Source organism: Euwallacea similis, chromosome 30, assembly GCF_039881205.1.
Source record: "Euwallacea similis isolate ESF13 chromosome 30, ESF131.1, whole genome shotgun sequence".
NCBI classification, from domain to species: domain Eukaryota; kingdom Metazoa; phylum Arthropoda; class Insecta; order Coleoptera; family Curculionidae; genus Euwallacea; species Euwallacea similis.
The window spans coordinates 1,615,678-1,631,728 of NC_089638.1; the positions used below are offsets into that span (position 1 = coordinate 1,615,678).

Here is a 16,051-nt window from a genome sequence, read left to right on the forward strand (position 1 = left end):
CGTTGTGTTTAGTGTTTTTGTCCAGCATCGTTTCGTAGGGGGTTTACGCTTATGGTACCAGTGTCAAGTTAAGTTTATAAGACCAAAAATGTGTGGAGGAATAATGAACCAACGAATTCCCTAAAGATGATTTTTATCTGGATTTTTATATGCTAGAAGGTAGAAATTTAATTTTAATATAATGTATTAATGTATTGACGACATGGACCTTTTTATAGAAGGGTTTTGTTGAAAAAAAATTGTTATTTTTTCAGAGATTCACTATTTGTTTCTAACCTGCAAGGATAGGAACCCTCATCAAACTTCTGAATAATAGGCCACTACTACCTGTCTACCTGAAAAGAATAAAAAGCCTTTGGTAACTAATCCGCAAGTACCGCATTTAAAATTTGGTTCTGGTACCCTATGCTAATTTCCTCCAATTCGCTACGTCCGTGACGCTGTTTCCTCGGAGAACCACTTATAATTTGCACTGCACGGACGTAACACCATGCTACATGCATATTGTATGTTAGAGTCATTACATCGAAAAACGTGTCCAATCGGTACCACAGACGGGTTCACCGTGTTCCAAGAAACACTGACGACGAAAACGAAATTGAACTCCAAACGTGTTTTTATGAATTAATTTTTAACGAACAGTGTTTATGTGTTTTCATTTATTTGTACTGTTATAGAGAGTCATGATTTGAAGTGCCAATCAACTGACGACCTAAAATCTCAATTTTATACTTAGAGAGATTATCTCTATAAATTATAAACCAAGATCATTGGCAAAGTCGATTTTAATAGACAAAGATTTCTCAATAGTATTAAATAATAAGGTGTTAACTCTGTTAAACACGACTAGTAACGGAAATCTAGTCATTCGTATGATTTGATAGAACACCCACGCGACAGATATTCCGTGAAAGCTGGTTATAACGCCCATGCAGCGCAACGGCCCGTGCCGCTATACGGAAGACCATATGGTAAAACAACAATAATGTTTATAATATACATGTTTGAGGTCTTTTTTAATTCTACGAGCCACTATAGATGATAATAAAATATTGGTGGGTTTTAGGATATTATTCAGTTCTTATTTGTACTTTTATGATGCATTAAATTGAGATTATGCAGGCATTTTGATGATCAACGTTAGGGAATTGTTCACTAACGCTATTATCCATCGTTTTAAATTACAATGAACATGCGTGTTTGCATTCGTTGCAAACATCAGAAAATAAATAACAAATATTTAAACATTGAAAGCCTCATAAGATCTCAGAAAATATTTCAGAGGTACGTCTTAGATGAATTGTTGTAAATAATAAATGGCTTAATCAAAGCCCTACGTTTATGGTTCACCGCATACTGCCAAATTTTTTGAATAATTAACGGTTATCTTCGAAATTTACTTACGGAATTCATGGAAGCACCACAAAAGTACCAACCGGAACTAACTTGAACTAAATCTGAACTGAATGTAAATTAGTGATACTAATAATCGCTTGATCCAACTCAAAAACTCTTACAACTATAGGCAAATTTTGAAAACATAAGTAGACTCTGGACAAGGTATCCTAAATTCGAGGGTAACCATTGTTGTTCAGCCACAGTCGGTCGAAAGATGACAAAGCTGTGCAACTACCTCCTGAATCAAATGCAGTTTTTAGATTATAAAAATGTCCATTGGTTTCTGTGATATCCATACATAAAAGTATCAAATTATACAAAATAGTTTTTCGTCGGTTTCGAAAAGCATTAAAATTCGGAATAGGGCACATATAAATTGCGAGGAATTCAAAAATGCAACAATATACCGGGAATTTAAAATAAAAAAATGTTTAATCATAATGCAACATTAAGCTACCCCGTGTTAAAAATTATGTTCAAACTATACCTCTGCTTCTATCTTATAACTTTTATATTTAAACTCATTATTTTGACGAATGTTAAGATATCAAGGAACAACTAGAAACGTTGAAACCTAAAAGGAATAATGATTGACACCATCAGCATTGATTCAAATGTAATCCTGGCATCAATTTTAATAATGTATGTGACGATCCAGAAAAAGAAATAGGAATACGGTATGTTGAGACGACATGTATTTTTGGCACGATGTCCAGACGGGATGAAATGTTTGTCTGGATGTGTTACTAAAATGGGATACTCAATGAGAACGACCCGACACATGACTTTCAGGAGATAGGTGGATCGTTACGTGAATTCTTATGTATATTCAGTCAGTTTATTAAACGAGGTCATGCCAAACAAGATTACACTTAGACCCAGTTTATAACTTTATTTTAAATTACATCTGAAGTTTAAGTTTAAGATTTAACATATTTAGGGTATTGTTTATTGTCAAAATCTCTCAGCAGGTCCAGTCTAATATGAAGATATACAATTGGGCCTAAAGAACGGTTTTTCAAATTCGTAGTAACTTTCCATCTAGGAAGTTGCCAGATAATTTCCATGAAAATAGAGGAAATGACTAATGCTCAGTCCTGATTTCGTAATTTCTATGGAAATTATTTTGCTGATGAAGAAGATGTTTGAAAAACTGAGCGTTCGGGCCAAACTATTAATGTGCAAGCTAGTTTCTATAGAAACCAGCCAATATCTAGGCTCTATTTCAACACTTCTTATTCTTATTATACATATTCTATATTATATATTCTTATTCCTGGCCAGCAATTAATTTTGACAGGACATTCATAATTTAGTGCTTAGACAAATAAATTGATCAGCAAGCTCTTTTTTAACTAACAAACTTATAAACGCTCACACTCAATCTTCTATTAATTTTCTTATACGGCCCTTAAGTATCATTTAAGCCTTATAAAGGAAACTGACCATATGGTCGACAGTATATATTTCTTTTTTTCAAGAGTCACGACCAAAAGAACCATTTATGCACCTCATCCTACATACATAATACAAGTAGGCATAGAATCTCAGCAATAGTGCCTTATGACTATTATTCATATAAGCAATAACATCTAGAGAAGGTTGTGCGTCAAAATCTTGACTATTTGGTATAGGTCTATAGGTAGGAAATGTATAATGCAAAGAAAACGAAAAATAAAAATCTTAAACTTAACAACTTGCATATTTCTTAATGTCTGATTTTGACGTAATGTTTTCGTCTTATTTTGGGATTTTCCATCACTGAGAGCGCTCAGACTCGGACACTAATGACCACCTTGTGGTGGACACACCTTGTATAATATCCGCTTTTTATTAAGATAACCCATGTTTTCACGAACCACTTGACTTGAAGCGTTGGTTGAAATCAAATAAAATTGAAAGATTTTAATAGCTGTTTCTGAATTCTATATCAGCATGTCTGATAACCCATAATGTAAGATTAAATTTTACTGAACTTTTTCTTTTTAGGGTTGATTTCACATCCAAAAATAAATGACTCTACCACGAAATCTTGCTGTTTTAAGTGAAACCGAAGAAAAGAGCAAATCTTCGAGAATCGTCGCCCGCTCGAATGGGTTATCTACAGCTCACGGAAATAACCATGCATACCTTGTTTTACAAGCAAAAGTATTTGTTAAAAAAACTGGTTAGGACGCGGTTTTAAATATTTCTGTCGGTTGTGGTGATATTTCCGACGATAAAGCTTTCGGGTGAGAAGACCGGCGTTTTTGTTGGTCGCCAGGGGCATTAAATGTGACGCGGTTTAAATTAAACGAAACGAATGCGCGGGCAAGGCAGGTCGAGGGACGAAGAACCCATTGTCACGCCTGTCCTTCGCGGTGGTTCTTTTGAAATGCTGACCCTGCGATACAGGGACGCAATGCTGAAGATTAACAAACACCAAAGTTCAGCAAAAAGCGAATAACTGCTTCGTTCTCATTTTTCCTATCACCTTCTACTCAAACTATAATTAATTCGACCATCAACTTGTGAATTACCATTTATTTTAGTATATGCTTTACAGCGTTCATTTCTAATGTAGTTGCCAAATGACAAATATTTAAAGTCGCTTTAATAATGGTTAATCATTGTCTACATTTAGCGGGAAAACAGTTGGTCAACTATCTGAAATTACTAGCAAAATTACGTCATCTACCATCTAAATGTATTTGAAGGGTTGCGTATCATATATCAGAAATCCTAACAGCTGCATAAGGTGTGACTGTACCGAACGCGGCCAATCTAGAAAAACTATAACCAGACTGTCCAGAGAAAACATTATAAGACCACCCTGTAAATAAGCTCGATTATGCACAGTGTAGATCTTGAAATGAGATGGCTCGGGCGAGACGAAATCTCGCCTCTTACCTCCATTTTTTACGTCGCGCGTTGACGTTTTTCAGTGATGGCAATGTCGGATAGAGGTGCCGTGTTTTATAGCCCAACGCAATGGGAACGCTTCGTTCTTACATTTCTTACAAATGTGATAGCTTTTGTAAAGGTGGTTTAAACTCTGAATCAACGTCAAAAAAAAAATTTTTTTAGTAGATGAACCAAGACCAGCGCTAAATAAAATGATCAAAAAGGTTTCCACATCTATTGAAACTTTTTGGATCATCCTGTAGAATGGATCCTATTGTATACACAAATGAATTACATGTATGCGTCTTCTAACCCCCACATGTTCCATAGATACACAAATTAAATTGACAACTTCGCTTACAGAAATGCCACTTTAAGTCACGTTTAAATTTAAACTGATGCTTGTGGACCTACCGAGAAAATGGAGATTGATAAATAAACAAAAAAGAACGAAACTTTTGAGAATTTTCAATAAAAACGTGTTTTAGTTTTTAAATCCAATTAACTTCTTTGTGCACACCTGTTGGCGTTAACCATTCTTATTTTAATTAAATTATTAATAAAAAAATTAAAATAAAAAATAAAAAGGTATATTTTAAAAGAAAAAAAAAATTATTATGTTTTCGATTAAAATAACTCAATCGGTATATTGTCTACAAAAAATATGTAGAATTTTTCGTAGAACCAGAACAAAATAAACTACTTCTGTATAATTTATAGTTGCATACAGACGTGTGCAAAACAATAGCAGTGTGTAGGGGTATCCTGAAAAGGTTTCAATATAAAGTACCTATAATTATATTCACTCAAGATCTGATACAGCATCGTAAGAAGGTTTACATCTATGATTCCTGAAAAGCATTACCTAAATTGCTCTTAACGCTGCTATTATTTTGCACATCACTGTACGTGTGACTTACGTTCACCATCTAGTCGAGAACGACCAAAACTTTTTGCTCGCTACTTTATAAAACATTTAGCTTTTCTTCATTTTCTTTTAAACCTTTATAACAGTTATACTGCTGTTATTGTAGGAATTGCTAGTGCACTATTCTGCGTTACTAATCATGAGATCATTAACACAAAACAAAACTACCCACGAGCCTACAATTTATCTTCAACCAACCTCAAAATCCGAAGTAATTGGATATTACTATGTAACAGTTGAAACGTGATATCTCTAGCTTAAGAATTAAGAATGTATGTCTGTCTAGGTTAACATAAGAGCATTTGCAGCAGATCATTTTCGAAAAAAATACCCTACATCTCAGCCTAAACATACGTTTTATGTATCAAGTTATTCGGTTATATGTAACATGATCATTAGACAAAATAGGCATATGTATCATAAATCAAACAGAAAATAATTCTTGCGTTTGGATTGGACGATTGTATTGCTGAATGAAAACAAAAATATTAAATGCTACTGATTTTGATCTTAGTTAAGCTTGAAATTGAAACGTACCGAGTATCCCCTGTTCCACGGTCTTGCTGGGTATTAATAAAAAAATATCCAATTTTTGTTCGTTCGCGTTTTATAATTAAGTACCTACCAATTATGATTTGTTATAAATTTGGCAGGTTTTCTTTTCAAAACTAGCAAAGATAATAGACATGAAAGATAAAAAAAATCGTAAAAACATTTATGTCTGTGTGTTGTATACAAGGTTTTACTTATAAGTTACAACTCAGGACTGCAGGTTTAATCCAACTGAAATAACCGCGAACACCATAAAAAGTAGTTTTTATAAAAACTAGTGATATGATCAATAATTCTAGTCTTAACTCTAGTTGTTATGCATTCTCTGAGGTAGGCAACCTTATCTGCTACTATGTTTGCAACTGGTTTCTCTAGCCAACGGCAAGGTTAATCAGATTTCAATGCAGCAAAACAAACGTCCTTCCCAACTATCTGACTTCTAAAAAAATACTTATATCTATTTTGGATTGATAGACCCGGAGAGCATATAAAGTTTCAATAATTAGCGTTCATATTAAAATTGATGAAAAGAAAATTATGATCTAGTTTATGATTCCACCACAGAAGAGATACATTTCTCTCTGTTGTAATACTGCTGTACTGCTGAAAAAAGGTGTACAATTTTGATGTACGAATATAAATATAAATATGTAAAGTGTAAATATAGATGTGTAAAAAATTACATATTTAAGAATATTTATATTTCCGAAGATGCACGCTCATATTTTACCATGCATAATTACCAAAGCTGCCTGCATTACAGTTATAAAAAACGTACTTAGATACGGACTTAGGTACAAATAAAGTTATTAATCTTATCAAAGGGGATATAATATTTCATTGTATTAATACATTTGTCATATATTTTGCATATTTTCTTAATTATTCTTTTTATCGAAAGCTTCCATAAAACGTTATTTCAAAACGAAATGACATCGATCGGCTTAAAAAACTTACTCGCAGTATTTGTCCTCTGAAACCTTGTTCGCCTTAATGACTTTAATCAACTGACATTAGCAATCATTCCAACCATCAATTTGATTTTAATGTATATGTGAATATCATGTAATGTGCATATTAACAGTGATTCACCTTAATAACGGTTTTCGATTTTAATGCGCATATGGGTGAATTGCATAAAACCTCGGACAAAACAAGGGTCCATTTTTGGGCGTGAAAGCAGTCTTATGATGATGGTCAAATATTACGGCTAAATTAGAGAGTGGGAGACCATCTGGTGTCTGATATTCTGAATAAACTAAATTTTGCCAAATCTATAGAGAATTGTTAATTTTTTGTATAATTTTTAGTTGAATCTTAATTTACACCAATAGTACGCCCAATTCTGGCTAGATTTTGAACAACAACGAAAATTTATGGGACTTGCTATAAGATAATTGCTTTGTTAAAACTGCAAATTAAGTTGAAAACACATATTTCGCCTATTTGACACAAAAGTAACTCCGGTTCTCAATTAATGAATATTATTAACAGAAAATCAGGAAAACCAACCGGTGAGTTTTATTAGTTAGCCTGAACATTTACTATTCCATTATTCATAATCTTTTCAGAACTATTCTGAATCTTCCCTTGGATGACTCTGTGAAAAAGACGTCTGAATTTGAGGTTGATGAGAAATTTTGCTTAGTAGTCGTAAGTCCTGGGAATTGAGGACGATTTTTTGTGAAATGAAGAACAAGAAGTAGGAAAATAGTTAACATTCTTCAATAGGCATTAAGGAAAAGCGTGTTCTCCAAAAATAAAAAAAAGGGTGAAGCAGAACTACTTCCTACAACTTGCAATTTCGTGAATAAATTTTTTGATTGGCCTATAATTGCGTAAACTGGAACATAATGGCACATCCTGATGTTCTAATATAAAATCTATTTTTAACATCTTTTTAACAGTATTTTTAAATTCTACAGATATCAGTTCACAAAACGGTTATAGTTAATTTTTTAAATAAATACGATGACTGAAGACAGGTGCGTTCGATCCTAGTTAGAAGGCCTTGTACGTACCTACTGAGTATTAGACTAAACTTAGTATTTAGGGATTTCAATCGATTAGCAACAAGTTTATTGAAGCAATTTTTTCGATTAAAAAATGCCTAATAACTCATTCGATTCTTTTTTTAATGATAATTTAACATCACAGACACAGCTCTTGACATTAAGGATAGCCATATAGAGTTAAAAATAAAGAGTAATATTAAAATTTTTAATAAACCTTGATGAAATCCGACATGAAATATACCTTTTACGACTTCTTTTATCTATAAATCGCAAAATAAAAAATTAAATTATTACGCTGTTACTCTTTTAAATCAGATACCCTATGGAAAGTATTCAAGGAAGACGGACAACATCTACGAAAATGAAACGTCTACCTTCTAAGGTTATATGTATATTGAAGGCACAAAGAAGGTAATGGTAGTAATGACATCGATCTAGATACCTACTATAAACTACACACTTGGGCACTGAACTATCACTTGAAATTCCATATAAGGATATTTGTTTTTCTTCATTTTTGTACTTTAAATAGAAAGAAATATAGCCTCCGTGGCGCAATTGGCTAGCGCGTTCGGCTGTTAACCGAAAGGTTGGTGGTTCAAGCCCACCCGGGGGCGCTACTTTTTTTGCTTTTGTTATATAACTTCTTTCTCAACAGACAGGGTTACCTCATTTACTTCTAACAATTAAATGAATTATTACTAGGGATTTTAAAAACATTACATGTAATTCAACATATTGCAAATGAAATTCTTTTGGTCCCAAATATGAAATAATAATTTACTTTACGTATGTGTGCTTGAATAAATCCAAAGATAAATAATAATAGATGGGTGGGATATAATCTGAATCCATATTGAATCACCTATTTACGAATTAAGAATTTAAAAAAATACACTTAGGTAAGTCTACATACCACATGCTAATTATTAATTATTACCCCAACGGTAAGAACACATAATTTGAAAAAGGATTTAAAAATTTACATCAACTTAACAATGAAAGTCATTGCAAGAAAGTGGAATACTCTTCAGAATGCCTTGCTGACCACCAGCTCATAGCACAGAATAAGTACCCATCATGATTTTAATAGGCACAAAAATGGCATATTCTTATAAACCACATACAGCTTTACCCCATTAATTGAAAAGGTGAAAACTAAAAGAGATATGGGGATGTAGGCAGTCAAGACTATCTTGATTGGGCATTACTAAGTCTGAACTTTAAATTATACAGTAAAAAAACATAAAAATAAAAGCTTAATATGCAACATGTTATACAAAGTGTCCCAAGTTTTATAATCAAGATCATGATTAGAAAAGAACATTTCAAGGTGGATTGCTATATAATAGAGCAAGTTCCAATTTTCTTCATTTCTGAGTTAGGTGTTTCATATTTACAATAAATATGAAACAAAGATTTATGAAATGAAGCCCTAAAAGCATTTTTACTATATGTAACTTCAGTAGGTACTATTTCATGTAAATATCAGATATAACAAATTGTTTATTTAGTTAATACAGTTCTTCCAGATTTAAGAGAATAATATTATCAAATAAATGTATTCAATATGTTTAAGGTTGATGGTGCATTTTATTATGTTTGGGGATATAGCCTCACATACAACTACAGATTGCATAGTGTTCACAGTTAAAACTAATTGAAAATAATGTTCACCCTTTACTAAAGGCTCAGGTGACACATCAAATTATATCTCTGTATTTTTAACAAGAGTTTTATTGAACCCTTAATAAAAAATGAATGTTGTTTTTAGTTGATTTTAACCAGGGTGGACTGATATATACATATATTTATTTATTGATGTATAGCATGACATATAACAAAACAATAAAATACTATCAACAATGACTACACCGTTACCTACATTTTCAATATATTTGTTTTTGACCTTAATTCCAAACCATCAATCCTATGAATTAGTCGGGGTTTGCTTAAACATCAGACTCACATTGACCATGCAAAGCACCTATTGATATTATTTGGTAGCTCACTTACCTATTTGAATTAATCCTTCAGCAACAGACAGATTAAAGAAGGACAGTATATCCCCGGTTTCATTGTCCCAAAGTCCCGGCATTTTTGTTAGTTTTTAAGCACTGTTATTCAACAACACTAAAAATATTTGCAGACACTTTCGAAATTAGTTTTTTTCATCTCTGTCCTCTGAAATTGGTACACAACTACACAAGCGATTTAGGTAAAAAGGCGAAAATGTCATTCCACCTATACTCGCGAGTAAATAGAAGATAAAACGATAAAAACCGAAAAAACACCCAAATTTAGCAAATATTATTCCATAATTTCTATGTGGATTCCAAATAAAATTCTCAAAATTGATCCAAAATATAATTAATTCTTAAAAATTATGAGCTTAAGAATACACGTCAAAATTGACAATGACAATTGAGAAGTCTGATGGGTGAAAAAAATAAAATGTGTGTCTCTCTCTAATGCACAAGCCATAGCGGTACGTGGACTTAACTTTCTGCATTGCCTTAAAGTGACAGACGTTAATTTTTAAATCACCATGAATGTACCAAATTTAAGTTAAGTTGAGATGAAATTAAAGATCAATGGATCAAAATAAACAATAATTTTGGCTTTGTGTACATTATTGACAATGTTTACATATCTTGAAATCGCTGTTCTACTTCAATACTTAGGATAGCACCAGAGCTGGCTTTGACAAATTTGAGCGAAATTTTTAACTACCACCTCCTTACCACCAAGAAAAACTGCCAACCAGGAAAGTTTACTATTTAACCTCGCCCCCTCATAAGACCGATGATGCGTAGCACTAAAGATTAATTAAACTGTTCAATACCTAAATTTGAACACACTAGAATAAAGAACCCATTTGGTTCTTAAAACTGCGATAAAGAACGCTCCTCTTGTAAGCGAAACTATACTGCATTAAATGAATGTTTGCTGAATACGGTATTTGGCAAAATAGTTTTATTTCTTCCTTTATAATTAAACGCCTTAAAATGAGACGTAATTTGAAAATTTGTCATCGCCGAAAATACGGACCCGCCATTTAGTGCAGAATTTGATATACAAATAGTTATTCAGCACTTAATTAAAAATTTTTGTATCAAAAATAAGGCATTTTAAGCAAACTTACCTATGTCTAATGTTCCTTCGTTTTGCCATTACAAGGCGCCAAAGTTCTCAAATTAATATTGTTTTTACAAAATAATTGTTAAACGCTTTTCTTGATTTTTACTAATTTTGGAACTAGAGTTTTTACATGCATTGCTATGTTTTGACGTGAACAGGATCTTTTTTTAATGCGTGGAAATATAAAAAATGACGCGTGGGTCGTAAGTAAAAGTTTGTATTTTTGTTACTTCTCGTACGAATGACTTTAATTTTTTTCTGCTACAAGCCAACTTTATTTTGAAACTTTGTCATTTCTTACAAAATTTTCGCCAAATATGTAGTTTCTCTAGAAAAAAATATTTACGATACCTTGTAATTCATCATTCTGTTTAGTCGAAACGAAAACATGAAAACAGTTTTAATTCTAAAAAATTTTAATTCCTAAAAAAAACTTCAAAACCGTTAGAATTTCGAATTAGTTTCGACTTGAATCAAAAGGATATCTAGTTGACACCTAAAAAACAAAAAAATTCAATATTAATTCCTGAATATATAAATACACAAAGATATATAAGAATATATAATTATACAAAATAAATAGTATAAAGCCACTGTCAACCTTAACATTTGGTCTTAGTCTCTTAAAAACTTAATAACTTCGAGGGTTGAATAATATATGTGAGCTTATAAATTTTATTCTCTTAGGAATAACGGTCTAAGCATCATATGGCGATCCTCAAGTGGCATCTTTTCCTTCATCAAATTGTTCAGAATTAGTAAATTTTTTTTTAGTATGCGATTTTTGTAGAAACTAATTAGATTGTATAGTCAGAGCACATTTTGTAAAGCGATTTCTGTGGGGTTATAGAACGCATCGCATTTTAGTTTTGAAATATTGTTCAAGACAATTGTCCCATGCGTTCTCGAAATATCGGCGTTTCAAATTTGAAAAGTAGCAAAAAAGATACCCTCTTGAAAATTAAAAATAAATCCAATTATTAATAGATATGATGATAATTTCTTTTCTGTTTGTTGTTTAATAGGATTGTTCGCAAACAGGTTAAGTAAAACACGCAATTTATTATATATTTTTTAAATTTTAATAAGACCCTTTCTTTTTCTAACATCTTTTGTTTATCATTTATTAGGCTCTCGATAGTTGTATAATAATAGTAATCTAATAAACAATAGCCATGACCATCATGTGGTGATCTTGAAAGGAAAAACTTTTTCTTCATCAAATTGTCCAGAATTTGAAATTTTTATTAATAACATGTTTCTAATTTATACAGGTAACTATTTAAATATTTGTAACAAATATATAAACACAATTCTACCTTTTGATGGACCTTCTGAAGGCTTTTTTATCATTTATTTTCATAGTAGAAATAATTGGGAACTCGATAAGAATGGGTTTCTTCGGTACTCGTCAACTGGGATGCCACTGTTTTTTTTCTTCTCAATTTTTAGTGTTACCATCTTAAATTTACATTACTTGGATTAAAACTTCTTGTTTTCCAAAGTTGCCTTGCAGTACTAGCGAAAGTTTGATGATTCGGAATTTTGCGATTTAGATATTTGTTACGGTAGACCCTGATATTCATACGTCATAGAAAATGTTTCATCTTAAAAGACCAAAAATTATTCAGTTTATAATAAACTCAAATCCGGCCAACAATAACCATAGTAAACACTATTGGTATATCAGATTTACGGAATATTTAGTTTATTATTGCATAGGAAATGCAAAACAATTTTTTTTATATGGTTTTCACAGTAATGATGAATTGCAAAGTATCGTAAACAATTGTTTTACAAAAAAACTGTATCCTTGGTGAAAATTTTACAAGAGATAAAAAAGTTTCAAAATAAAGTTAACTTGTAATAGAAAAAAAATTAAAGTCGTTCATACAAGGGGTAACAAAAATATAAACTTTTGTTTGCAAACCACACACCATTTTTAATATTTCCACAAATTAAAAAAGGGTCCCGCTCACGTCAAAACACGCCAATTTATGTAGTAACTCTTATTTCCAAAATTAGTGAAAATTTATAAAAGCGTTTAGCAATTATTTCGAAAAAACGATATTAATTTGAAAACTTTGAGGTCCTGTAGCAGCAAAACGAAACCACATTGAACCTAGGTAAGTATGTCTAGAACTCTTTATTCTTGGTTCAGAAATTTTGGTCAAGCATTTCAACAATCATTTCAGGAAAATACTGTATATACATATATATTTTTTGTTCTCTGCCCGCCATAGATCGTGAATTACCAACAAAAAGATGCTATTACCTGCATCACTAAAAATAATATTATTAATAAACTCTTCTAGTAGGGCGAAAAATTAATTATTAATAATTCCACATTTAATTAAAAGTTGTATGGAATGTGAGACACAGCAAAGTTACGTGACAAACTAAGAGAAAAAGTATCTTAAAATACTTAATTCATAGAAAATTAAAGAAGATTTAACAACCATTAATTTGTAAGTTGGAAATTGTATATGTATTTATATTTTATAAATATACAATTCGCGATGTATTATACTTCTGAACTGTGACAGATTTTCGACTTAATTAAAAGTAAACTTACTCACTGAATAGTTTATTAAAATTGCTGACCTAGAATTATTTCGATGTTTTGATCAAATTTCACTTAATAACTTCCCATAATGGAAATTTGGATTATACTGGAATGTAATGACTATTAGTAACGACTGTGAGCTCCCAGTCTTGTAGCTCTTAATTCGGTCGCACACAGAGATGCAGCATTACTGCCTGAAGCCATGTTCAGCTAACTAGTTATCTCCTGCGACAACCATTTAAATTCAATTGATTTGCACTTTATGTCTTCAACACATCAAACAATATACTAAGTAGCACTACTGAAAATCAAAGTTGCATGTTTTATGTTTCACGCATCTGTGAACTAGTGCGACTGGACTTCTCTCTGCAGTTTTCATCACAAAATAATGACACATTCAAGCAATTTTGAATATTGCTTTGAGCTAATTTAAATTAGAGAAATATTTCCACAGCCAATATTGCTCGTCTTGATTATTGGTTTGGAAACATGACGATGTGTATATTATTAAGACTTAAATAAACTAAAATTCGCTGATTATTCCAATATGATAAGACTTTGTAAATATGGCTTAATCCCTCCTCGGGAAAGATAACTGTGTTGAAGGATAAGTTTATGGATAAGTTCGCCTGTGTACACACGAAAAGGTTTATAATTAACTACTTACAAGAAAATACTTATAAATCCTAAACGAATAAATACTTTTTTACGTACCTACGTATTATAAATATTATGTGATTGAAGCGAATAAAAAGATAGCTAACGAGTTTAGTCTTGGAGTCCTAGACGAGACTAGACGAGACTCGAGAGAACGAAGCGCATATGTCGATTATTTCAATAAATGGAACCTGAGAATGTATTCTAATTTAAATTAATCCTGATGCATGTTGGGCTCTGAAGCTGTCGATTAGCTCAATAAAATCTTAAACTTTTTCTATGGCGATCGATTAATCAATATTTAAATTTCTCTAACTACTTACATAAAATTACGGTTCTTTGGGCAACATAAATAAACATCTTGTAATATAACTGTAGCGCAAGTATTTCTATCTGGAAAAACTTATGTAAATGCCTAAAGAAATAAAAATTATAAAAGACGCTCCGACAGCATACAAAACAGCTTTCTGTTGCATCACTCTCATTAACATGGAGCTCAATATTCGAGATGATCGATTTAGTTCTTCATCTGTTTCTCGTAACTAAAACAATAGATAAATTTTGTATGTTTATTACTTTAAAGTTCCCATGTATTCCACAATAAATCAGCTTTAATTGATATATCTTCTAAGTAATTTTTAATTGTGTTCCATGTATTTATACAATATGTAAATAAAAACTTACCCTATTTCTAGACCTTTGAATGGTTTCTCTTTGTTCACTCAAATTTCTCATAACTTGATTTCCTAGTTCTTCTGTTTCAATAACAACTCTATATCCATCATTCAGTTTCCTGCCTGACCTTTCTAAAGTTTCTGCATTATCTAAAAGTCTTTGCTTCTGATCTATTGATACTCGCAAATCTACATCTTCTGTGCTATCATATAAGGATTCCTGCTTTACAGCTCTTGCTTTAATATATTCAAGTGTCAGGCGTTTCAGCTCTGCTCTGTAACATTCTAATTTTGTTTTACATCTTTGCTTCTTAGATGTTTCAATTTCTCTAACTTCTAAGTCCATTTGTTCAAGCTAAAAATGTTGTGTAATAACTACCATATTGTCCTTGTATCAATTTGGCAGTTATATACAACAGCCAAAATTGTATATCATTATTGTACTTAATAAATAAAAAATTATATTATTATTTTTTCCAATGTATTAAATATCTAGAGAACACAGTTTCTGAAGAAAGACAGCTTTATGATAGCAAAATACTCCTTACCAATTCTTTTGCTTCTTCTACATGCTTTTCTATTGTAGAGATAAGTTGTCGGCGATCTTCTACGACAAAAACAAAAGGCAGTCACCACTGATTCCACATCTAATACAAGTATCAAAGACAAAAGGAAACATTTACTCACAAACACAACTCACAAGAAGTATAATGAATATACTCACTGGAGGCAGATGCAGTCAAGAGACCTATGTGAGCTGTGATATCTGCTGTTAAGGCAGAATACTGCTGTTCATAATTTTCAAAAAGTGTTGCCATTGCCAAGTCAGCTTACTGCTTAACTTAACACGATGTTATCTCACTTAATATTCTGTACTATGCGCTGGCCATGGAGACTTGGTGCATATCTGATGATAGAAAAAGGAAATTTGTAATCTTGAGAACTATTGGAGAATTGATAACAGATAAGGGAAGGAACATTTAAGTTTAGATTCCCTGAATAATGAGGAAGATGCCCATTTCCAATGTATTAAAACGGTCAAATACAAAGTATTATTTTGAATTTTTTAAACTTTAAGGAAATGGATACGATTCGAATTCAAGTAAAATGATTTTAAAAGAAATTAAATTCTTCAAAGCTTCATTAATAACAAAACATAAACATATGACTAAGACTTTGACACATGTCAGCGTTTAACATCATTCATGCCGATGACTTTTTTTGGAGGCATAAAGTT

At 31.7% G+C, this 16,051-nt stretch overlaps 2 protein-coding genes and 1 non-coding gene across 3 annotated transcripts in view; 1 reads left to right on the plus strand and 2 right to left on the minus strand.

Annotated features, from left to right (window-relative positions):
* Window positions 1-10,160, minus strand: part of tkv (thickveins) — a 79,833-nt gene extending 69,673 nt beyond the window's left edge. Inside the window, exon 1 of the mRNA XM_066403676.1 lies at window positions 9,793-10,160. Within this exon, the coding sequence (XP_066259773.1) occupies window positions 9,793-9,874 (82 nt within the window). The 5' untranslated portion in view covers window positions 9,875-10,160. The remainder of the gene's footprint in view (window positions 1-9,792) is intronic.
* TRNAN-GUU (transfer RNA asparagine (anticodon GUU)) lies at window positions 8,320-8,393 on the plus strand. The gene has a single exon. It is a non-coding gene; the product is annotated as a tRNA-Asn (tRNA).
* Window positions 10,161-12,028: 1,868 nt separating the features above from the next.
* Vti1a (Vesicle transport through interaction with t-SNAREs 1a) lies at window positions 12,029-15,947 on the minus strand. Its single transcript, XM_066403621.1, has 4 exons — window positions 15,539-15,947; window positions 15,363-15,421; window positions 14,825-15,169; window positions 12,029-14,682 (listed from the first exon to the last, which is right to left on the minus strand). Exons 1-4 carry the CDS (start codon window positions 15,630-15,632, stop codon window positions 14,530-14,532), a joined length of 651 nt encoding a protein of 216 aa, XP_066259718.1. The 5' UTR covers window positions 15,633-15,947; the 3' UTR covers window positions 12,029-14,529.
* Window positions 15,948-16,051: the final 104 nt, after the last annotated feature.